The sequence below is a fragment of the Vanessa cardui genome, chromosome 10 (genome assembly GCF_905220365.1).
Source record: "Vanessa cardui chromosome 10, ilVanCard2.1, whole genome shotgun sequence".
Classification (NCBI taxonomy): Eukaryota; Metazoa; Arthropoda; class Insecta; order Lepidoptera; family Nymphalidae; genus Vanessa; species Vanessa cardui.
Genome location: NC_061132.1, coordinates 8,735,955 through 8,762,370, shown reverse-complemented (window position 1 = coordinate 8,762,370; position 26,416 = coordinate 8,735,955). Strand labels below are relative to the sequence as shown.

At 32.5% G+C, this 26,416-nt stretch overlaps 1 protein-coding gene across 4 annotated transcripts in view; it reads left to right on the top strand.

Moving 5' to 3' along the window:
- LOC124533287 (LIM/homeobox protein Lhx5) overlaps positions 1–26,416 on the top strand; it is a 55,055-nt gene that overhangs the window by 6,612 nt on the left and 22,027 nt on the right. For all 4 annotated transcript variants that reach the window (XM_047108501.1, XM_047108500.1, XM_047108499.1 and 1 more), the window contains exon 3: positions 6,892–7,100. In XM_047108501.1, coding sequence (XP_046964457.1) covers positions 6,892–7,100 — 209 coding nt within the window. The remainder of the gene's footprint in view (positions 1–6,891; positions 7,101–26,416) is intronic.

The window sequence follows — 26,416 nt, the reverse complement described above, 5'->3', positions numbered from 1 at the left end:
TTTAAGCTTAGACTATAGATATTTTTGTAAAGAATATTTAAAGTACATGTGAGAGCTAAATGTTAAACAGAGACTACGTCCTTAAAAGACAAAGCAATATTATAAAAATATTAGATATTACAGTAACAATTTTAACACTATAAATAAAATAAATTTCGGTGATAACTTTAAACGTTTACTAAAAATTATATTTCAATACAATTAATAAACCTTTTTTTGTCATAGCTATTCGTATACAAGCCGTTACGATCAAAGATGTTTACAGCAGAATCACTATTTTTAAATTTATTAAAAAAAAATATGTCTAACCAGTCATTTCAAAGTTGGAGCTTATTCATTAATTTTATTGGTCTAGACTATTTATATAACACGAAGTGATGATAGAACATTGAGTTAAATAAAAAAAAAAACTATTGCTATAAATTTTAATTTAATTCTAGCTACAGTAGAATTACAGTTTGTAAATGTTTGTCATAGTGAAGACGCTTCCAGTCATGGACATTTTGTAGGTATTTATGTTTAATTATGCATATATAAAAAAATACATATTAGGTGGCATATGCTGATAAAGCGAAAAACAAACTAATTTGTTACTATTTATTGAAAAATATATAACACTAAAAATGTAATTATCTATTCATAGTATAAAACAAAGTCGCTTCCCACCGTCTGTACGCTTAGACCTTTTGACGTGAACGGTTTTTGATGCGGTTTGCATTAATAGATTTCTATTAATGAGAAGAAGTGATTCAAGAAATTATGGTTTAAGAATAATACGAAAAAAAATCAACTTTCAACTTTTCTTTTCTTTTCAACTTTCAAAAAAATAACTTTATTTCTTCAATCTATAAGCTGTAATTTTACCCATTGAAGCCGTTTTTAATAAAACACACACATTAAAATTTTCGGTATAAAATAAGACCTACTTCTACTGAGATACTTTTACAAATGGCAACGAAAACATTTAAGTACCTACTTGTATCTACATAATATATAATTAATTATTATTTTGCAAGGAAGTCAGCAATTTGTTATAACAACCAGCGTCAAGTGAAACGCAAGTTCTTGATAAATTATGACTTTGTGTAATTTTTGTTCTCACATTATGGACGACAAACAGTCACAATTTTACTGTGAAAAAGATTTTAAAAGATATGCGTTGAGGTGCGTTCGCGACACTGTAAAGATGAAACAGATAAAAAATTCAAGTGTTGCTTCTAACTTAAGTTTTAAAATTATCACTTTTAAATTTATCATTGTTTTTAAATATATTAGAATATAATTAAATTTGTTCTTTCACGATTAATATGTACTTTAATAATAAATAAATACACGGACTGGCATTATAAAGTACGTACTATTGCCAAAAAAAATTGACGTTTATTTTAATAAACGTTATATAAATGTTGAGTTATTAATTATTCTGATGTAATAATGTCAATCAAAGATTTTTTTAACTGATTGAATGATAATTAATTATTCAGTCGCTTTTTAGTTTACACCTCATTCATTTTAAATAAACATTTACTAAGAACTGTTTAACAACTATCATCAAATATGTTGATTTAATTTTAATTAATTTGTCGAAAGGATGAAAGTAAATGTTAATTGGATGTCACTGTTTTAATAATCTTGTCTTAGAAAGAGAATAAATGATTCAATCAACACAATTAAAAAAATTAAAACCGCGCGACACGCTTACCACCTAGAATGAAGAATATGATTTTATGATAAATATATCTGGGTTTACATAACAAAAAAAGGTTTTATTTTATTTGAATGTAATGACTTAACAGTTCGTTTATTTGGTATTATATTTATTAATATGGTGAACGTTTTAAATGTAGTTAAGTTTAAGAAATTAAATGTAGTAGATAAAATTTACAGTCAAATTTGTATAGACACAACCGGTAACTCAACAAAAACTCAAGACAGTTTTACGAAGTAAATTTTTTTGTGTTAAAACCGCAGCCACAATACTAATAGCCATTATGAGCAATAACGCTTCTCCACATATTATTACAACCTAAAAAACTTATAATATTAGATTGTTAAATGATATGGCGCCAAAATGTAAAAAAAAAACGTAATTTTGTTGCGGGTCAGCGGAAAGCGGTTCACTCATTGCTTCCGCTCTTTAATACTTTAATTTCATTCTTTATAAAAAAAGTAACAGTTTTTTTAACAGCATCTTATGTTATATTTCCTATGATTATTGAGAGGCTGTTGAGCACCTGACTCTGTTTGTTTATTTCATCATCATTCATCAGATTTGACGATGTTGCCATAATATTATTTTTTATTTATATGATTATTGTTTTTAAATGGAACGTTTTGGCTTATTTTACATAAAAATAATATAATACCTGTATGTAGGTACAATGACAGCCAATACAAGAGACTTCTCTCTTTTCGAAGTGATGATTTATTCCACCAATTCCAATGCGGTATGGTGTTTTAATTGTTTAATAACGATTAAGGGATGAATTACATAATATGAGGTGAATGTAAAATCTCTCGTGCATGTGAGGATGTAAAGCGGTTGAATTTACGAAATCTATGCATTACGTCAAATCGGCTGTCAATGGCTTGTCATGAATATGATGCTTTGAAGAAGCATTTTTGTGTATAAAAAGTTAGCTCCACCAGAGGGTTAAATTGGCAGGAACGCGCTAATATAAGGTAGAGTGGACTTACTGAAAAAATAACAATAATAAATCCCATTAAATTCACTCGTATATATTAATATCGTTTAAATACACTATCTATAGTACTCCGACAATCATTCCTTATTTAATTTAACACAACACTTACCCGTGTAAAATATATTTAAAAATTTCTACCTCAGTTTGCACAGATCTATTATCAAATTCACCAAGTAGGTTGCTTATGATTATAATAAAACTTTTTTAAAACATTTCACGTAGCACGGTTGAGTTATTACATACATGTATTATAGGTTTAGATAAATATGATCAAGATAACTCTCAGTTGAAATTTAGTCAGTATTTTAATTTTGAATGAAATGATTTGTTTGATAATTATCTCGATTTCTTTTTTTAGCAAGTTTTTGTACAAATGCTTAAATCGCGTACATTGTTTTTAAATTTACGTTTTATAATGTTAATAATATTCTTTTAAATATTTTTCTTCTAGTAAATGCGGTAATGTATTTACATAAATATCAAGTGTGTTTATTTTATTTGTAAAAGTTAAGTTTATACAATGCTGTTGTTAGAATTATAAATTTGCATCAATTCGTCTAGTAACTATCATATAAGGCTACAATACTAGGTCCTGCATTATGGTTTGCCTCCTTTAAAATATTCCAAATCACCCATCCCAGACTTAAATCCATATTACTATCCGGTGCTTCCAATAGCTCTTAAAACTGTTAGCACTTGATATATGTATCACCTGATTTCACAAAGTTGCAATCTATATTGAATGGAGCAGACATACAGCATATTATAAACTAGTTGTCAACCCCGGTTTTGCTTGCATTTTTGGTTACAGTAGCCTATGCCTATGTCTTTCCTTAGAGCTCAAATTTTCTTCATACCAAATTTCATCTAATTCGGTTCAGCGGTTTGCTAGTGAAAGAGCGACACACAAACAGAGTTTTTATTCTCATTTATAATATTAATATAGATAAATATAATTAAAAGCAAGATTAAATTCCAAGTCATAATTTGTAGTGTTATACATTACAATGATTTTAATCAAACAAAAAAATGACGTTTCTTAACTTTAATTTTTAACGTGTTTAAAGTTTCTGTTTTTTTTTTTAATTTATGGCATATTTTTGAATAACTAATTACATACCGTGATTTATTCACTCGTAAATAAAAGAATAAATATTTTTTTTATATCTGTAATATGAATTGTGAATTTGTTGTTGTATATTGCGAAAAATAACATTTCCTAAACTACATTTTAAATGCAAAGTAAGTTATTTATTATTTAAAAGTACTTTAAGGTAAGGAACATGCGTTTTAAGTAAATATAGATAGTTTGTTTGACTTGATGACTTCATTCAGTGACATTTCGGCTTCCTATACTTAAGTGACGTAATTTCCGTTGTCTGACATGACAATGTCACGAACACTAAATTTAAATTATATTAGGGTAACAATTGTGTTTTAGTTTACAAAGAAAGATTATACGTTTTTTTATTTATTAATTTCTTTATTTTAGTCGTAAATTATAATAAAAAATTGCTACTTAATTCATATTAGGTACAACTCTAAATCTCATTCGAACTAGTCAATCGTATTCCAATTTCAAACTATTTTAAAATTGGCGGCAATGTTCGAACTAACATGGCGGATTGCCAGATTCGCGCCAAACAAAAATGTTTTATTCATACGTCCTCCATCGTTTATGCAAATGACTCTGGTAATAATTCATCGTGATCATAAAATAATAAAAAAACATTGCCGCCAATGTTTCATATGGGAAACCGCAATACATGTTCCATACTTGTTCATACACCACTTATTACTATATTAAAGTATCGATAAAGAAATATTTGCCTAAAGCCTTAAATTATCTGTGTATATTTTGACATAATGTAATATCTTTATTATTAAAGGTCTGTTCTTTTAAACTGGTTAATAATAATAACAGCGATTTTTTTTTAATTTAGGCACATGTACGATGACTGTTGTATCTATATTTTTTATTTTTTTTATATTATGTACAAATTTAACTACTTTATACAACTATTCCAATTTTGATACGGTCAGTGTTTTAATTATGAAGTTAATTATAAAAGTATTTATTTTCAGGCTAATTTCAGTTTCACAATTCAGATATAATTGTCGTTGTTCAAAATGAAGTAGAATTTGATTAAAATACAAAATATTTTTAACGCACAAAGTTAAGAATACATTGAAAAAATATACATATAATTTTTATAAACTAGCTCTAACCGTAAGGGCTTTGGCGATTAAAATAAAATAATAAAATAACAATGATTTATAGTGCGTTTAATTAAACCAATGTCAAAACTTATATGTGAACTAATATAAAAGGATTGTCTTGGTGTTCTAAAACATTTGAAATGTGACGTTTGGATGATTTTGACAACTGAGAGGTGTAGTTTAAATTGTAAGTTCCAAATTTGAAGCCTATGAGTTATATTTTAGCCTGTGTATTGATTTAATCAGCCAGTTCGATTGTTGTCTATACTTCTAAAAAGAAAAAAGAAAAAGTGAATAAGGCTAAACAACATTTACGATTTAATTTTCTTAACATTTATTCAACACAAAATAGCATTAGAGGGATTTGTTAAGACAAGAATTGGCATTCGATTTAAACTAGGTTTAAGGAAAACAGGTGCTCGAATCCATTATTGACCGGTTGCGTGTGAACACGATAAACGTCTGTCATCACGATCGAGGCGGCCGCGGCAGAACATTTCGCTTTGAATCTGACCCAAAAATCAACCGATCATTACTCACCAATCAAAGCAACACCGTTATCACATAATTTTCGAATTTTATAGCTGTCATAACTGCTTAGCGGTTTGGAATTATTTTATATCGACATGAGCGCCTGTCTGCTGTTTCGTCTGCGTATTTCGAATCTTGTGATCATTAATAAGTCATTTCATATTCCATCTTGGTTTTACATCGTCCTTATGGGCACATTAAATAACGAATGTGTTTTTATTGTTATTTGACCAATGTATTTGTAATTTATATTGTCTGCGATAGTCTTTTATTTGGAAACAATATAGACGGATACATACATATATTTAACATAAGTAAAAAAAAAATGTAATTATGGCAACATCGTCAAATCTGACAAATGATGATGAAATATTAATTTCAAGACTATAAAAATCTTATCAAAAATAAATAAGAATAGAAAAATAATGTATATTTCCGATAAATAAATCGGAATAACCCATGCTTTTATAATTAATTAATTACCCTAGCGGAACCATTATACGCTTATAAAGAGGTTGGTAACTGGCCATTTAAAAAAACAATCGAACTTTATTATAATTTAAATTAAGAAAACGTTATAAAGGCGGGAAATTTGTGATCTAGACATTTTATAGCACTAGTATATGTGTCTATCTCGTCCAAATATGCTACCAATATCGCTTCCGGGCGCTATGCCCAACCTTTTAAAAAATAATCTCATACATTTGCATTTTATTTTTTCCTCGTCGACTTAACGAATGCGAATATGTAAAATCGATAATCTGTCGATGTACCGACTCTTTCGTAGCGTCTGAGATTATATTTTGATTTATGTTTTAACATAGATTGATGTTAAACGTAGATGTTGACGCTTTATTTCATATAAGCCGACTATGGCGTAATTAAGGAAATCATCCAAGACATTTATACCTACCTACATACTTACTTAAAGTATTGTTACTGTTTTTATTAGGAATATTTTTAAAAACACCGAATTACTTTAATTCTGTTAATAAAAATATATTATTTTGAATTTAGAAAATTAATCTTTGATCGATTTCTCTAAGGATATCTGATATGACGTAACATTTTTGTGTGTCGTCAAAATGACATAATAATTATAATTATTCTATATTTTGTTACATTTTAAATATTTATGATTTTGAAATCTTTTTTTAAGTTAGTGAGAGGTCTTAACGTCAATGAGATATATAATAAAACGGAAGAATTTAAAGCTTATTATACAGTCCTTGATTAAATGATATATCAATAAATATCGATACTATTTTATGTGTTGCCTAACTGAAAAAAAAAAACTAATTATAATACGAGATGAAGCGTTTTTCCGTTTCGGAAAAGGTTTTATTTAAAAAAAAAAAATGACAGACAATGTGTAACGACTTTTTTATTTGTATAATATGAATGTTATATAATTTAAATTATTATTTGCCCTCAGACGTTACGGAACTAAGTGCAGTGGCTGTGGGCACGGCATCTCGCCTTCCGACTTGGTACGAAAAGCCCGGGAGAAGGTGTTCCACCTCAACTGTTTCACCTGCCTCGTCTGCAGGAAGCAGCTGTCCACCGGCGAAGAACTATACGTCTTAGACGACAACAAGTTTATATGCAAAGAGGATTACTTAGCTGGGAAGGCGCCAACGCATTGTAAGTACCTCCGAATTTAAAAAACGAAACGTTTTTTTTATTATGTTGGTAGTTCTGTTCCGTTTAGGAATTCAAATCTTTGACACCTAAAATTTTATGAACGTTATAAAAAAGTCACGTAAGTAATTAAAAAAAATAATAATCGTGGCAACCGATGTGCCCCATAAAATTATGTAAATGATCCGGAGGCCGCAGTTGGAACAATTTTACATAATTGATGATGAAATAGGTGCAATAAATGTATTATTAAAGAAAAATGTAATAGAAAGTAATCTGACCTTAGAAACCGCACAAAACGTTCATTGTCGCAAAAATAGAATATGTCAACACTTAGATTGCTTTGAAATTGCTGCTACGGCTGCTAACTGAGCTTTATTTACGTAACTTTAATCAAACATCGACACACGGTATCACGTTTGCAATAGAAGCCATTGTGGTTGTATGAAAAAATAAATTAGGTCTTTTATTGTCCTCGCCTCAAGTCAGAGCCAATCGTTGTCGAATAATTACTTTTCTAAAACACGACCACGGCCCCTTCAATTTCTGAACGTGACATGTGAGAATTGCATTCTCAGTTTAAAATGCGTTTTTATTGTTTAAGAACGTATCGTGGCAACAATAAAACTCACGGAGCACCCATTTCGAAATCGGATTTTTCGATCAATACGAACCGTAACCGAATCCAGAGTAAAAAGAAACAAAAAGACGAAGGCGCTGGACAAAAAGCCAACCGCATTACACATTAGCTACGTCTCCACGCGGTAGTGGCGCAGACATCTTTTTTATTATTATTTTTTTTTTATTTACCGCTTTGTCGAAGGCAACACCTTGACTTGATATCAGAAAAACTGACGGATTGTAGACTGCGTATGAGTATTGTTAGTTAGAAGAAATGTAAATAACTGTTATACAAATATTTTGATTAGGGGTTCGATATTAAGATATTCAAAAAGGTTTTATGAGGAGATAGAAGTTTATACATTTTGATATTTATAATTGATACAGTACGAATTAATCGACTACAATCGTAGTCCGTCAATAAGGCTTTGATCCGGATGGACTGGTTTATAGAAGGTTGATTAATATGTAATCCTTTTTAATGTATTCCCTTTGCGCTACTGTATCGTGTTTGCTTTTGCATATAATGTAAAGCTGAGTTTAGATCGAAATATTTTACCTAAAAATTAATAAACAATTTAAAAAAAAAATCAAATCATTCCAATTTTAAATTGTTACTTTTTTTTTAATTTGAGTAACTTAAAATATATTGCAAAATAAACATAAAATAGAATATATCTCTAAAGGGTAACTCATGTTTACTCGCGTATACCCACAACATGTGCACGCCCGCGGCACCGGCTGTTTGCACAGGGTAATTGTGTTTAGACATTGTTACTGGAATAATACGCGTAAATAAACAGCCGACGGTATTATACTTTATGATAAAATGAAGTATTAAATGACTTTAAGAACAAAAAAAAAAAACGCGAAATTAAAATAACTTGAAATAATTTGTAATAAAAACTCATTCTAAGATTAAAAGAAAAAAATCTACTGTTTTTTTTTTATGACGCTTCTTCGTCGTTATTCCATTACAGTTGTCAATGGAATGAATTAAGGGAGGGATAAGAACAGATAACATCTCCGTCTCCCTCTCGAGTGCAGCGAGCTGATACAGATAATATATGATATAGCAAACAAGGAATCGCTTCCACTGGTTGCACTAAGCCATGGAGGAGATTAGACCCCTCAGTCGAGGGTTAAGGAGCTTACGCGGTTATTGATACACGTTATAGTTTTGTTTATAACGTATTTTTAGTCTGCATAACAGTTGTTTACGAATTTAAATAAAATATTTAAATATTTAAAAATAGAACACTCGATTAAAAATACATATTTCGATTTCGGTTGATTTTTATAGCGGTTACTTTTCAAAGTTATGATGAAATTGGTTTTAAAAATAGTCACTGTAAATGTTAACTAACTAAATATTAACTAGTTTTTTTTTAGTTCTATTATTTAGTTTATACAAATTGTAAGCAACTTACACAATACCAGGGCGACATCACATCGTAAGAGTTCAAAGATATTTTTATTTGGGCGGATACTTTACCATTGATATGGATTATCTTAGATAGATATATAGATAGTCCAACAATTATTTGAATATAATCAACGAGTATCACACCACAATCCAACATTTTGTTTTTGTGTTTTCTTAGTTTTTCTCATTTATGTTTAAAAAAAATTAAATGCAATTTATAAAAGTACCAGGCGAACATAAACTTGAAGCGTTAGAGCGTACCTATGCTAAACAAAAACAGTTCACCCCATATCGGTTGCAAGACAAACAGCCGGGAGCGTGGACTAGATATTTGCAGGATGTTAACCCATGCTATAGGTTATACTATTAATGTTGCGTTAGAGTTGATTTACTTTTTATATTGCCAAGTATCCTGCATACGACTTAACGTTTATAAAGAAGTACATTATTATGCTTCGTACAATTAGACCCGGCGCGTGTGTTTGATTGATAGCCGTTATCAAAGTTTACTAGAATGGGGTGCTTATTACAAAGTCGACTAGGAAATATTTGATGTAAAGAAAGCACAATTATTAGCAGGTATATTATGATCAAATTGGTTTTCATAATAACGTTACCAAGTTTCTGATTCAACCAATGTTAGTTTTGCTTTGTCAAAAATGTTTGCATTTTTTTAAATGACATTATGAGCTGTACGTATACCTATACGTAGCAACTCTCAGGTTGTGTTCACGTTCATTAAATTCCACGATCAAAGAAAACTACTATTTGAGTAAAAGTATTCACGAACTCCGTCTAACACGAATGTCAACTCGAGAAAAAAGTATAAAACACGAAATTACAGACGTAAACAAAACCATTGAACCGCAAAGTTTGTGAGGCCGATGTAAAATAGCCGTTATTACGTCGCAGTAAGAGCGAAGGAGCATATAGTTTTGTATAGGTATGCGAAGTCACGTCGAGTCCCGAACGGCGTGGAATGGAGGAGACTGATAGAATCCTATTTCGACCCACCCCCGGTAGCAGGGGGGTTAGGTGGTCCTGCATCCGATGGATCGAGTTAATAACACTGGCACGAGCTCCGATTTAAAACTCGGTATTACTCCTTTGCACTGTGGAATTGCAAGATATGTTATGATGATAATGAAAATATTCTCATGTGCGTTGCATCGCAAAATATAACACCAATATCCATTATAATCTATCAAGTATCATTTATTTCAGGCCTAAACTAAATATTAAAATTTGTTTTGGTTTTGATACTTATACGATGTATACAGTACTTAAAATCAAATAAAATGTTTAACGCAAGTATTTTTTATTGGACAGAAAATATAAAGTAAAACTAAATTTAACGGCTCGCTTTTCGAATAGCATTTTTCATTACGTTAGTTAGCTGGCTAGAGTTCTTCTCACCTAACGTGGCCACTGCGATCCCGTCCTGTCCGCCATTAATTTTTATTTATCGTTAAAACGATCGATAGGTAGCGTGCTCGTAAAATCGCTGTAGTAAACGTTTATGTTTGAGTTTTATGATGTTTTAATGCAGCGTTTTTGAAAGCGCGCGAGTCCCGAGTTTCTATTTTATATGGACTCGTGGAATAGAATTATAGGCAGTAAAACATGTTCGATGTTCGATGATGCGCTTACGGTATTTTGTCCGGAATTATACCCAAACGATAAAGATGCAACATTCGCTAAAATGTATCGAGGGAAATCGTACGTTTACGATATTTAGCGGAAACCGTAGTCGAGTCTATTAAACCTCACCTATCGAGTAACAATCAAATCAGTAAAAAAACTAATCGATCAACGATTTACAGCGTCGGGAGCGTACCCCGAAGGCAAATTATCGATAATCGACGGACTAACCAAATAGCCGGTGTCGATACAAGTTATCGACAATAATCGTCATAATCGCTAGTGCCGCGCGATTGTTGCCGGTCGCTATTATGGGACGTGCGCAGCGTTTTAAAACAGAACCATTATCTTTGATCCCTCTTACTTTGACTTTAAAAGAAGCTTACACTGAAACTAACGCAACAGACGAGCTCTTACTAAAATGGTGCTGCGGAGAAGTTTTTTGTATACGCTTATTATTGAAATTATTACTTATTAAATGTAATTGTCGGCGACGTTTCGAGGGCTAAAGTCCGGCGTTTAGCGTAATTTGGTCGATTTGAACTTTGGGGGCTTATAAGTAATTAGTTGTCGAACTGTAGGGTCGGGTATAATAATCATAGTTATGGTAGCTATTAGAAAAATATTTATGGCCACAATTATGATTTTGCGAATAAAATATTGAATAAAAAAAAGATCTTTTATATGTAATTTCCTGAGATTCAATTTTTGTAATCACATCTCTCGTATATTTCTTTCGCTTGCGAATAAATTATTTTTTCAATATTTTTTATTTTTCCTTTGCGGCGGTATTGTGCGTGGGTAAATGGCGTGAAATTGACGGTTGGTCAGTGTTTGCCTGCATATGATCTGTCCACTTAAATATGAGCCATTGAGATTTATTCAACTCCCCATAAATATGTTTATAGGTACGTTTTTAAAACTTTAGAAATAATAATGTTTGACAAATGGCAATACTTTTAGAATTATTAGTATCGAAATGACCATTTAAAGTTAATGTTTCTAAAAGTAATTAATATTGAACATCGCTTTGTATTCTACTTATAATTTAAGCAATATCTTCTTAAGACATAACAACGATTCCCTCACACGAAATTAAAAACATATAGAACCTCATTTGATTAAACGAAAATAACGCGATTAAAATGAAAAGGCCCGTTTCCTACTTACATATTTTACTGTACATATATACATCGTAGATAGTATGTATATTATCAGCGAGAAATGCGAAGTAGACGAGCAAAGGAAATATTATTTCCTTATCTCCCCTAACCCCCTTAGGGTTCAGAGGTCGTTTCCGAACGCCTTCGCGACGCTCGCAGCTCAAACTCTCTCGAGTATTTTGAAATACCAACATTGACATAGGTCTCTTTATTTTTACATTTCTATCGTATCTTAGTGCGTAATACTTTTATATTTACATTGGGTTTCTCATTGATAATGGCAGATTTCATATAAAGGTGACAGACACTTGTTAAATTTCTTGATAATGGCTTTTTTTGACGTAGGTTTGACTTTTGATAGTCGCCTTTAGAATGGCAAGAATTTTTCACACTTGAAACGTTTTCAGCAGTTCTCTTTTCAATGTTTTAATGACATGTCGAATCTCTAAAGGTCGATTTTGATATTCTGTATAATTTAAGATGAAATCAATTTTAGTTATATACCTATGTATAAATCAATAGATCGCTCCTTAATCTGTGTCGTAGCAAGAAATTGAAGAATCAAAATATAAATGTGGTACTGAACTAGAAATATGTCTCAATTATTATAATTATATAGATACAGTACATTTTTTTACTTTTCTAATTTTTTTAAGTCGAAAATACATTATGATTCTCTACCATATGTACACTGCAAATTATGAAGAGCATGTTTTACAACAAACACAACACTTTATAATCGTTTAAATAACGAATAGATTATTAGTAAATTTAAACTTTTTATTTAACAACTATATTGAGGAATCATCAAAAACTATGGATTAATATTCACGTTGTTCGTATCTTGTTAAAAAGCATCAACCCATCTATTAATTTTATTGACACAGTAGGTATATCATATATATACGTATATATAACTGCAAACAATTTTAAATTTGATTCATTTCAGTTTCAAAAATAATAATCTATCAGACAGACAGAAACGTCAGTATACATAAACTTTGTCATCACGAAATTAATCGAAAGTTTCGTTAGATAAGTGGCTTTCAATGAAAGAAAATCACACGTCAAATGTGTGCCGAGGTCGGTAGGCCGAAGGCCTAACATTTAATTGGACCACCGGGTACCCATAAAAGGGAGCCATAAAGTTTATTGAGCTAACAATTATTACTAGTCTATACCGAGATAATGATACCATTTCTATAAACGTGTCATGTTTATTAATGAGATATGTTTTTGAGAGACACGTGTAGGAGATCCGTTGTAATTGCGACTAACAATAATTCGAAACAGATAAAAAATAAAAGAATAGCTTAGCATAGTCATGAAACGAAACGTACTAATTTCTTAATTTTCTCAAAGACAGCAGACAGCCGTTCCATTTTCAAACCTTGTTAATTTTCTTTACTTTTTTCTTATTTAGTGACAATAGAAAGCCGAAGACGTTTTTGCCTAATTTTTTGTCTATCTACCTAAATTTTTATACGTATTTTATTTAAAACTGAAACATTGCAAGTTGTAAAAATTAATCATTTATTTTAATGTTGCAATATTACAATTGACAACATATGTTATAATTGAATGACGACCTCCATGGTCGAGTGGTGTGTTCACCGGTTTTCATGGATACGCCACTCTGAGGTCCCGGGTTCGATTCCCGGCCGAATCGATGTAGATTACCATAAGTTTTCTATGTTGTCTTGGGTCTGGGTGTTTGTGGTACCGTCGTTACTTCTGATTTCCATAACACAAGTGCTTCAGCTACTTACATTGGAATCAGAGTAATGTATGTGATGTTGTCTCATATTTATTTATTTATTTATTTTATTTAGTAAGATGAAAATGCCCTTGTTACTCTTATTAGAAGATATATGTATGCTTGAATTTTAAAACCCTTTGGAGTTGAAGCGAGTATTAAAGGTACTCGGTACAAATAAAACTATCGAAAAAACTGTCGTTAGTTTAGTGACTAGCTAGGCCACAAATCCCGATGTTCTGGGTTCAATACCCACGTAGGACCGATAAAAAGTTAATTAGTCTTTCCTTCAAAAAATCTCCATAATAGCCCGGAGTCTGAAAATTGGAGTACCTATGTCTCGTAAAGCACGTAAAGCCTGGTCAAGAGCTCTTTCGATCGAGTTGTATTTGGCGTTCCGTCGGATTATCAGAGTGCGTATAGAGAGTGCATTGTTGCACACACACTAGTGCACTTTAATGAGCCGAGATGGCCCAGTGGTAAGAACGTGTGTATCTTGTCTGGTGATTGCGGGTTCAAATCCAATCACACAGGTGTACCACTGAATATTCACGTGCTTAATTTGTGATTATTTATATCGAGCTCGGCTGTGAAGGAAAACATCGTGAGGAAACCTACATGTGTCTAATTTCAACGAAGTTCTGTCACGCGTGGATCCACAAACCGGCATTGGAGCAGCATGATAGAATATTCTCTCAAACTTCTCCTCAAAGGGAGAACAGGCTGTCTTGGTAGAAATCGGTCTGGACTACATTATCCGTATCAATAGTAAAATTTATAATTGATTTAAAAATAATAAAAAATGTTTTCGGGTCATTGACCTCATTCCTCTACAATAAGCAAACATTCTCAGAATCGCATAACTCATCTATACAACATAACGACATCCGACACTCAATTCAACGCTTGTTCAGTCAAAACGGCCCATTCATACAAAACATATGCTAACAAACCGACCGTGGCATTATTCAAGTTAACCTTAACACTTTAATAGCCTGAATCGGGAATCGAACCCGCAACGCCTCATTTAATTTCGCTTCCTTACTAATTGTCATGAAAAATTGCACTTTACATGTTTGTATTAAAGTTGAAAATTCCTTTTTAATTTCGTTCGAAGTTAATTGACTTTCATATGATATAAGAATCGTATGTTATAAATGTAAACAAACAATATTCAACCTAATCACCGTAATATAGAGTTAGAAATCCATCGATTGTACGAAAGAAATGCAAAATTATTAGTTCTGCAGTAGTTTTACGCCATTCGGTAATCTTAGTCAAGAGTTAAAGCAAGCAATTTCTAATAAAGCAATCATTGAAATACTCAACGTTATGATCGAATAGAAGTGATGATTGCTCGTAGGCATAGTAAAATAACCAATATAATAAATATTAATGACATTCATAATAATACCAGATATAGCTCAATTCGGAAATCCTAAGATTTGATTAAAATATATGAATTTTCATGTGGTGAGTGAAAATCTGCCCGCATTTGAGCGTAGTAGAATAATATCCAATACCTCAGAATAATAGGTTACTATAGCCCATCTGTGGAACATTTATGGACTGTTTGTTACTTTATTATTAATGTGAATAGTTAAAGTATCACGGTTGAAATACTAGCAATTGAACGCCAAAAGTCCGTCAAACGACGCCCGGCTACCGACTCCAGACCTCCTCCATTTTTATTGTTTTCAAAATTTTACGGCAAGCACTAAATCATAATATTCTGCGAAAGACTTCGGCCGCGTGATTTGCGACCATGAATTCCTAAATATCTTTTGATGAGTTCAAATTTTATTCCAACTTCTATTCTGAGAACGTAAATTATTCGACACTAAACTGCTTTATCACAGTTCCCACAACGAATCCTCTACGAGGATACGTCCGTGTATACGAGTATGTAAATAACAGAAAACAAAACACGACCGCCGCCCCGATATTAATAATGCGAAAAAAAGAAAAGTTATTCAAAAATCGAACGGCGGGAAACATCGATAGACAATAATGGAGAGAAACAAAGAGGTAAAAAAGCGGGAAGAAACCTGTCGACGCCATGTTGTGTGGCACTCGGCCTTCACGCCTTGGCCGCCGAAGATAATCTTAGGAAAAAAGAACCGAACAGGAGGCGCTGGACCGAGAACACAAAAGACTTATACGCGTGCTGATTTCACGGAGTTAGCGGTTCTTGTAGCTACTGAATAAGGATTACAATTGCTTACAGAACTACATATATAGTATTATTTGTTTCGAAGTTGGCGGGTGAAAGAAAGAGCATCGTCACCGAGAGCCTGCTCCGTCACTGATGACCTGTCAATTCCGTCTTGTACGCCGTACGCCGAGCTGAAGAAAAAAGTGACATTAGAGTTGGCCATCTATTATTTTGACTTTAAGTGGGGAGATGGAGATGAGATTGATCGTGTTTGGCTCGGCCCTTTTAATTATAGCGCGTTCAGGTTTTGTATTATGAGTTTCTACTGTTTGGTGGATGCTACCTAATTCATTCTATAGTTCACTACTAAAATAACACAGGCCATTAACCTTTTTTTGTATCGTTCGTATTATATAATTTAATTTAGAATTAATAACGTATAAAATGCATTGTAAGTCGGAGTTTTGTGTATCTGTATTTTCTTTTTTGGATTTTCACGTTTGACGTTGGATATTACGAATAAAAAAAAGCGGCATTCTTGTACGTGCTGTGTCCTACCACCGCGCATTGTCGATTTGCAACGCTGCGTGCGTGGATGCGCGCGCGTCGTTTCGCCTCATCTCATTGTATGATTTCGTATGCTCACTCGTCATTAGTGTCAAGCATGTCATTACTTGACAACTTGTTCGCCGTTGTTTTATTTATTTTGCGATTATGCTCATTTGCATTTTTTGCACTCATCTGCCTGAATTATCTTGGCACAGATTATAACATGATTTCTTAATAATACCCGTAATTATAGATTATGTAACTAGCTGTAGAGGCTTTTTCTGCGAATCACTATTGATCACAGTGTTGCAATCAAGGAGTAATGATAATACAGCCGTCCTTGTAACTACGAGTGTGCGTTATAAATGTCATATTATAAACGCGGAGACTACTTTCAAGAAACGGTTCGTTTTGCTTACGGATAGTAGGCACATATGAATGACAGTTACAGTGTTATATTGATACACTAGTAGGTTCTCTGTCACATTAAAACATTTCCCTTACGATTCGTAGCTTCTTGATCCGCTAGTTCATTTGAAGTAATTATTCTAGTCAACAGCAAATCGTTCTTAGAGTTATTAAACGGAGAATGATCGGTATTTATAATATTTTTCGTTCCTTTTCCGATCGCAAATAAAAGTAACTACTCAATATACCTAAATATTCTTAATATAAATATAACACGGTATATCTGTTCATCACGACTAAACCATTGCCCCGATGAAAATAACATTTGGCTTCTATATTGACTGCCTTTTAATTCTACGAGACAAAAATACGAGGAATTAAACGCGGTTCAAATAGCAGAGACTAACTTCAAAATATTCATGAAAATTATGTAAAAATAAACAGCAAGATATTTAGTGTTCGAATTAAAAAAAAACAATCTACCAACAAACACATAAATCGAAATACGAAAATATACATAGGTTTACGTAGTTCATACAATACTTGTTTGTACTGAATCAAGACTAGAGTCGTAGAGAACAAATAGAGCCACCGCACACGCACGCGGCCAATCTCGCCGGGTCACGACTTGCGGTCACAGAAACACGCCGCCCTGTACATGTATACCTTTACATTGTACATTATCTACAATTTCATATATATTTATAGAATTAATGCTATATTTGCTTACGTTAAAAAGAAAATTTACGAAACGACCCGAGAATAGCGGGTTCAAGCCCAGGTAACCACTGAATATTCATCAATTTGTGTTTATAAGGAAAGGAAACCTGCATGTGTCTAGTTTCATAGAAATTCAGCCACGTGTGTATTCCACTAACCCGCATTCGAACAGCGTGGTGGCATATGTTCCAAACCTTCTCTTAAAAAGGAGTGGGAGGGCTTTATGAAATTGGGGGGCAATAGCAGTGGTAATCAAATTCTACCACCAATCATCAATCCTTAGTACTAATAGTAGTTATGTTCTGATTAGGGTAAATACGTCAGTATAACTACAGGCACAAAAGGCATGACATAGGTGATGGTAACCACAGTGTTTTTGTGGTAGTTGACCACTTATCGTCATCATCATCATCCTTTTCCATCCCTTTCCAATTTTACTTGGTCGGCGCAGCATATCTTCTTCCATACTTACCTATCTGACGTCACCTCGTAAGTATTTTTCCAGCCATATCATCTTTCATACGTTATCAATTGTCCCATTTACATGTCTGATAACCTGTGTCATAAAAAATGAACTAGTACCCAACTGAGACGAACAACTTTGAGAATTTGTAAAGGCCCCACAGACCGAAAATATTGATTAGATGCCACTCACTGCAAGCTATTTACTAAAGCCATTTATCAATCCTGTCCGAGAGTTTAGCATAAAGTTTCGTTCAGTACGAAGTCTAATGAGACCCGAAGCATGAGATACGTCACGGTACACCGTGATGGATGACTGACACCACATGGTAATGAATGTTAACATTTTTTAGTTATTTCGTGTAATAATATCAAATACAAAGAGAAATAATGGTTGGCGAGAGCTTGTGTATAACTACTCCAGTGGTTTAGTGGCTATCTGATATGATAACTGATTCCTGGCAAAACTCTAATTCGGCAACAAAAATCTGGTAAAGTGTTTCTTTACGCGGTAGTACTGAGACTAACACCCTAAAATAAAAGAAATTTCCATACGTATACTATAAAATGGCACTAATGTTTTCTTGCGATATTACTCGAATTTGGAAAACTGATTTAGTTCTGAATGGTCACGAAAAAAAATAACTAAGTAAAACAAAAACAAAAATTAAAGAAAACTGTTTTATATATAAACATTCATAACATTAATTGTCACTTCAATAAATAGTGGACTTATATTTAAAGTTGAATTTTATACAAGACTAAGAGTAGTATTCGGGCTTGGAAATACCACAGAACCCAATTTTACATCATTCAATATCATAGAATAACGTTTCAATTTTATATTATAAGAATACTTGGGTACAATTAAACATTGCAATTACTAGCAAAATAATTTGCATTTCGATTAAAGAAGTTTTTTTGTCTTTTACCACTTCGTAGAATCTATACGGATAGAACCTCCTCTTTTTAACCAGTCATAATTGCAGTGACAATCGCATCCGCGTATATAAATATAAATAGTTATACACATATATTAAAATACAAATATTAAGCTATTGAATTTGTCGTAATGTTTATTTAATTGCGTCAATTTCTTAGTAATAGAAGTAATTTAAAAGTGTGAATAGATACATTTGTTGTTTGACCTTTCTTATTAACGTTAGTAGAAACGTAATATCACCTTTTGTTATTTATTTTATTGTAAATACATTGTTTAGATTTAGAGGTCCATTGGACCTCCGAATTGGCCTAGTTGTTGCAACTCGCGAATCTCAAAAGTATATTGATTCAAAATTTGTACCTAATTCATTTCGAGCGCAGACAACGTGAGGAAACCTTCATGAATCCACTAAGCCGCATTGATGTAGCGTAGTGGAATATGTTTCAAACTTTATCAAGGAAAGGTCTCCTACCTTAGCCCAGCATTGGTATATATACAAGCTTCTTTTCTTTTTTTTACTTTTCTCTTTGGACCTCTACTTGTATCAATAAAAGATAACAATCACTATTTATACAAAACTCGAATAGAATTTAAAAATAATTTAACAGCAATTTTTCAAAGCTGATGGATTGGCTACTAATTTGTCTAACTTCGCCCCGGCTGCGTTTGCGCATGGCTTTGTATTAGATTAAACATGGCGTCTCTAATGGCGGCCGGGGACGCTGACATATTGCTCTTTCGAACACTCTTACCGTTATTTATGACGTCTTTGTTTATTATGCCTTGGGAATTAGGGAGTTTTATGATAGTCAGGTTGCCTGGCCTGACCTCTCGATATATATCATTTTCAAGTTATTGAATATTGTTAACGAGGCGTTTTGGACGTGACTACGGATACTCAAATTTCTTTATGTTCGTGATTTAAATTAATTCACAGATTATTATTAATGATTATAATATTTTATAGGACCGTTGGATTATTTGAAAAAGGAATTTACACGATTCGACAACGTATTTGTCGACTTGATAGAGAACTAATTAAGAGTCTTCTTGTATATACTTATATGCATAAATTATGTAAATTATTTTCTATTTTTAATTATGCGTCGTATCTTTATTATTAGATGGAACATTTATCTTTTAATTATTATAATAATGTTAATCGTTGTTAGATAGTTATTATATTTATTTTATTACGATACATACATATAAATAATTGTAATTATATGCTAGCTATGTTTAATTATGTTATTATATTAAATTATAGACTCAATATTTAAATACTATCAGTAGTAGAATAGCGTTAACACGTAATAGAAATTACGATTTCGATAATAAATTCGCGCGATTCTGACAATTTGTCAAACTATATTTTTTGTACAATGTCTGCAAAAAGAAATACTTACCTACAATAAAAAAAACCAAACAGATAAATGTTTTTGACCGCACTGATGTGTATGATGTTGTATGGTGTTCTCACGATAGTCTTATGAATAAATTTACGGACATTTTTCCGTTATATTTTTTATAGGTATAAAATTTGTTGTTTAAGATTAAGTTGCAGTTTTTTATATTTAGAATTCTGTTAATCACATAAAGACATATAGCCTGTCTTTATTACATGATTCGAATAGATTTATTAATATTTAAATTAATAATTTTTAAATTCTTCCACTATTGGCTTAGTTGTTGCATACATACACAGATACAAAATAAATATATCTTTGATTCGTATAAGTTTAAATAACGAAATTACAGTCTGTATTATTCTACGCCACTATGTACCAAGTTATAGTTAAAGTCTAATAATCATATAAGAATAATAAATTTCTAGTAAATATAAATATACAATGGTTAGTAAATGTTCCTACTGGCTTAAGGTCTTCCATACATTTAAAAAGACTTCGGCCTTATGAGGTACACCACGCTATTTCAGTGGGTTTACACTATGCTTTCACGGCAATCTCAATTACGATATGAATTGTTTTTAAATTAAATATATGAAATGATACCTATAAATGAAAAATCATTGCTCGGTTTTAAACCCAATTACTTCAGTTAAGATGCTCGTAGATACAATCCTGAGCTATTTTTAATGTTAGTGAGATTTAAGAGACATCGCTCCACTCCTGTTATACCTACGTTTCAATAACATATATACAATATTGATAATACAATGCATGTAATACAATTATTATAGAAATGAAAACTGAAATAACAATAGTTCGCTTAATTTTATAACATTATTAATAAACCGACGATGTAACTCGCTCGGTAATAAAGTTTCGTAGTCAATAAAAAATATATATAAAGCAATATTCATTAGTCAGCACATCCACGTCCGCCGCTGAGGCGCCGCGAATCAAAAGTAAGTAAAAACTCGACTCATGCTGCCGTAAGCTCTTTCATTGTGTCTATTCTTACCCTCCCATAGCTACCTGGGGAAGTCACGCTCACGACTACCTTTGTAATGAACCATCGCTTCATGACCTCTGACAATCCGTCAGCTTCATAAAGACGAGCGTCAACTCATACTGGCTTAGGTACCTATAGCTACTAATTTGTTGTGTGTATGCTGTGTCAGTTCATCGAAGCATCTGCTATTGACAAGGTTATCAGGGATGTTAATGAGATTTACCGCTATATACCAATCTATCAATAGCCGGACTGTTTCGTCGGTTCCGAAATTGCAAAATGATTGCATTTTCACGAAAAGCTTAAAATAAATAAAACTCTATCAAAACAATTCGCGACAAACTGTTTTCGTTCGTTTCATTTTTTTTAATCGAATGCTCGGAATTATCATACAGCAAACAATTGAGAACATAAAAACGTGGACATCTTAGAGTATAATCCGGTTGAATAAAAAAGATAATTCGAAAAATCAGAGCAGAGATTTCCCTCAGACAGCGGACAGGGTGCCCAATGGAAATGTCATTTTTAAAACGACCTAACCTATAGCCTATTTTACATATACGGATGTTTCGCACGCACGTTCCCGGCGCAACGTCGATAAAAGTGGGCGTGGTCGTCGCCATCGTATCCACCAATCACAAACCGACGTTGAACGTTTGCGTACAGCGCCCTTTCATGTGTGCCGCATCAGTGGATGAGTGTGCGTGCCCCGCCGTATTGTATATGGGCGTACATAACTATACGCCGGCTACCGGCTTCACAAAGAGTTCCCATATCTTTTATGTTCTTAGATTCTTATCTCGCGGTTTCTTATTTTACATTTAAGATGGTGGTCTCGAATTAACGGTCGGCCCCATAAACACGCCATAACAAACTTTAATATACCTGTAATACGAAATAATCCGTGATTTTTATTGCTTTTACTCCACTAATAGGTTGTAATATCTAGATGGTAGAGGTAATTTTTTTGGAAATTATTATTCATGAGCCATGTTGATTGAATTGTTAATCGGTACTAATTGTTGATCAGCGTTCTTGATTACCTGCTCGGGTAATAACACTATTAGGTACGTTCTGGTATAATCCTTCATAGGTACATAGCTTATAATGATCTTGTTCAATTAGTGTTACCTACTATTGCTTAAAAATCAAAAACGAATGCTGGATTTTCCGTTTCTGGTATATTTTCTAATAATTATATTTTAAACGATATACAAAGATACCTATACTACAAATAGTTACTAATACTTATTTGTTTCCATGTCTTGATAGTTTAATGTCTAGCATACATGGTTGAGGATTATGAAGGCCTGGTTTTGATCTCATTCACAGCACAGATCTTGGAAGAAAGACACATTTTGAATTCGTAAAACAATTAGGCTAAGCTGAATTGTCACGGATAAATAATATTAATATGTTCTCTTGAAACACATACTTATATGTGTAAATCAGTACCAGACCAGATCACTACCAATTACCCAATAAATAAATATGTGTATTTGCGTTCCAACACGTTAACATTTCAGTGCATACATATCGAGACTTGAGGCTATTACCTACAACTATCTAAAATATATTTAGCTGAGCCTACTAACGCTTAAAAACATTTTGTGCTGTTTTATACTAAAAGTATTGCTTTATTTCATTTAATTAATTTAGTAAAAGCAGAAACAATAAACTATCACTTGAAGACAACCAAACTGGAATAAGAACCCGTAACCTTTCAATCCAAACCATCACCACAGCTGTAGGTATACGAGGGTATCGTCAAGAAAATGAGAAAACATAAAAATGTCCTGCCTCCAATTTTAGCAAGCGTCAAGCTCGCCCTAGCTCTGAAATCAATTTTAAACCGCCCAAAATAAACGACTTCTTTTGTCCCCTCCACGCCCCTAATCGAATTTTAGCGGCAAAACTGCTTTTTATTGTTCTCGAAATTTCAAACGTTTTCCCTTTAATATTTAAAATGTTCATTGGCTTCTATACGTAGCTATTTAGTAATAATACTATTGCATCGATACTTATGACATTTGTAATTTAACCTATTAACTCTCTCAATAAATGGGCTATCAATTTATAGATCTTGTGATAAACGCGTTCAAATAATCAAACCTTTCAGTATTGCAAAAATAGCCTAGTAATCTCAATACAGACATAATGTTACAAATATTTCTTGAACATGGTATTCTAAATGAAAATAATAACACATTAAACTGGTCAATTGGAACTTAAATATGTAAAACCTTCTTATCGAATTATAACAAATATCTTAATACAAAGCGTTTTGTATAATGTGGATGCAACATATTAATAAACGCAGTTTTATTCCAAACTTCAAATATAGGTATGTGTATAGTACGACACATTAGATGTAGCTTCGGCAAAGTTCGTAAAACCGATCAAATCCGATTTAAGTAATCTATCTCAAAACTGTGTCAAATTATCAATATTTATTTCTTACGTGAATATGATCTTTACTTAAACGTAATAACTTGTAATATCATATGACCTAATATATTCGTTAATTTGACACGTCGACATAGTTGAATTAACGCGAGAATCTATAGCGACGAATAGCGTCGAATGGCGCGATAGGCAGCTATTTCTATTGGTTGTATAAATCGGCAGTAACCGTTTTCATTGCATTTTCCGATGCTACATCTGAGTTGTGTCGTACTATACCTATAGCTACAGATATAGGTTTCCTATACCTTAATATTACCAAATGCAACAACACATTTTATCTTTTATCTAAAATTTTATTCAGAATGTATACCTAATATATTTCGTACGCGCTAGTTTCACATAGGAAAATTCAAAGTTTTATAAATTCTTAAGCAAACACGTTACTAGCGCGTATAGGTTAGAACAATCAAACTTCAAAGGTTACTTTCGTATTCATTGATGTAATTCTAAAACAAACCTCTTCAATTTTTCCTACAGGCCCTCCACTGTTAAGTGTTTGCTCTGAGGAGGGTGCGCGAGAGTCCTCCATGCCCGGACGTTTTACTTTCAAGTGTTTGCTTACATTAAGTGCGATCTGATCTTAAAACGATTGTATATTCACACGAGTTTATTAATTTTTAGTGTGAAACATCTTTAAAATGAAATCGAAACAAACCAGGGAAGATATTGATCGTAGACATAATTATACTCAACAACAACAACCTGTAAATTTCCCACTGCTGGGCTAAGACCTCCTCTTCCTTTGAGAACAAGGTTTGGAACATGTTACACCACGCTGTTTCAATGCGGGTTGGTGGAATACACTTGTGGCTGAATTTTTATGAAATTAGACACATGCTGGTTTCCTCACGATGTTTTCCTTCACGAGATGAATTACAAACGGACATAGCCAGCTCGCTCGCTAAATATACTTCGGGCAAAAATGTTTTTTTTCTTAGCCAGCATATCGTGCTCATCAAAAAATATGTGTGTGTTAAGAAATTTGGAAGCTGTATTAAACCCCAAGTAATACAACCCATAGAATCGTTAGTTCCGATAAGATTTTGAAATATTGGTAGTCTTATGTTTAAAGTGTAAATGTACAATAATTTTTCTTATTAAGGGTTTTGTAAAATCTAAATTAACCTAACAAAAAAAAATACCAAACAAAATTAAGTATGATTATTAAATGAACATTATTTCAGTTTGTTTAATTGTATGAAGAGGTTTGTAATAAGTATCTGGTACAAATTTCACCCCACACGTCTTCGCAGACCACAACAATGATTTGCACTATTTGAAAGAAGGGCCGCCGCGCCGGTCAGAACCGGAAAAAGTTATAAGATTAATAGAAGTCAAGTTTTCTGGAGCATGACTTAGTCATATTGTATGCAATGTTAAATAGCTAGTTTGTATTTATAAATAATATAATCATTAACCTAACTTAAAGACTTACCTAATTATATTAATATATTTATAGGTGCAACGATGTTTTAATTTCCTCCTTATTTATATTTATAAAAAAATAAAAAGACAGAAACTCAATTTTCACTAGTACAACCTCTTTTTTATTAGGTTAATTCTCTCAATAGGCTCTTGGACTCCTACATGGAACTTTAGGCTCTATACTATTGGACCGTAACCGATCAACTTTATTATAAACCTATATAATAAAGATGTAAAAAAAATAATAACCAGTCGTTAAAATTTATTAAAGTAACAGCCTGTAAATATCCCACTGCTGGGCTAATGGCCTCTCTCATTAAGGAGAGGGCTTGGAACATATTCCACCACGCTGTTCCAATGTGGGTTGGTTTCCTCACGATGTTTTCCTTCACCGCCGAGCACGAGATGAATTATAAACACAAATTAAGCACATATATGTAGTGGTGCTTGCCTGGGTTTGAACCCGAAATCATCGGTTAAGATGCACGAGTTCGAACCACTGGGCCATCTCGGTTCTTAAATATTATTAAAATATAATAGTAAAACTTTATCTCCCACGTTCGACAGTTCATCTGACGACAGATGTTCGGCTGTTTCGCCTCGAGCGATTGCTAATCGATCGCCCTGCCCGCTGACAGAGTTTACGTTCACAAAATAACTAAGTCTTTCTATATTATTCGTATAATTTACAAACAACAATGTGAAATAAAAACTCTTTAGTCATTCTCGTATATATATCATTGGAAACGATGTTGATATGGTCAATTTATTCAAAACATTTCATGCCTTTTTATAGAACAATATAAGAGTTTAATAGTTAATACCTAAGTTGTATGATCGTATATTAGCTCCTCTGAAATAAGGTAATGCTTGGTTGGGAACGCTGTCTTAGTGGTACAGCCCCTTCGACGTCTTTCCTATTTATGTATTTTCTGTGACTAAATATCATTTATGCAAAATATAGAGTTGTATCCGTATCGATGAAATCGATTACACAATTAGATATCGATACTTTTGTAAAAAAAAAATATTTTCTATAATCGCAAATATTCTACTTTGATCCATTCCAACCATGAGTAATTGTTTTTGCGGTTAATTCTCCTCCCAGTAGGGGAGATGGGGATCGAAATTACATTTTTATTTAGTTAAACTGGCGAAGGGTCGAGCGA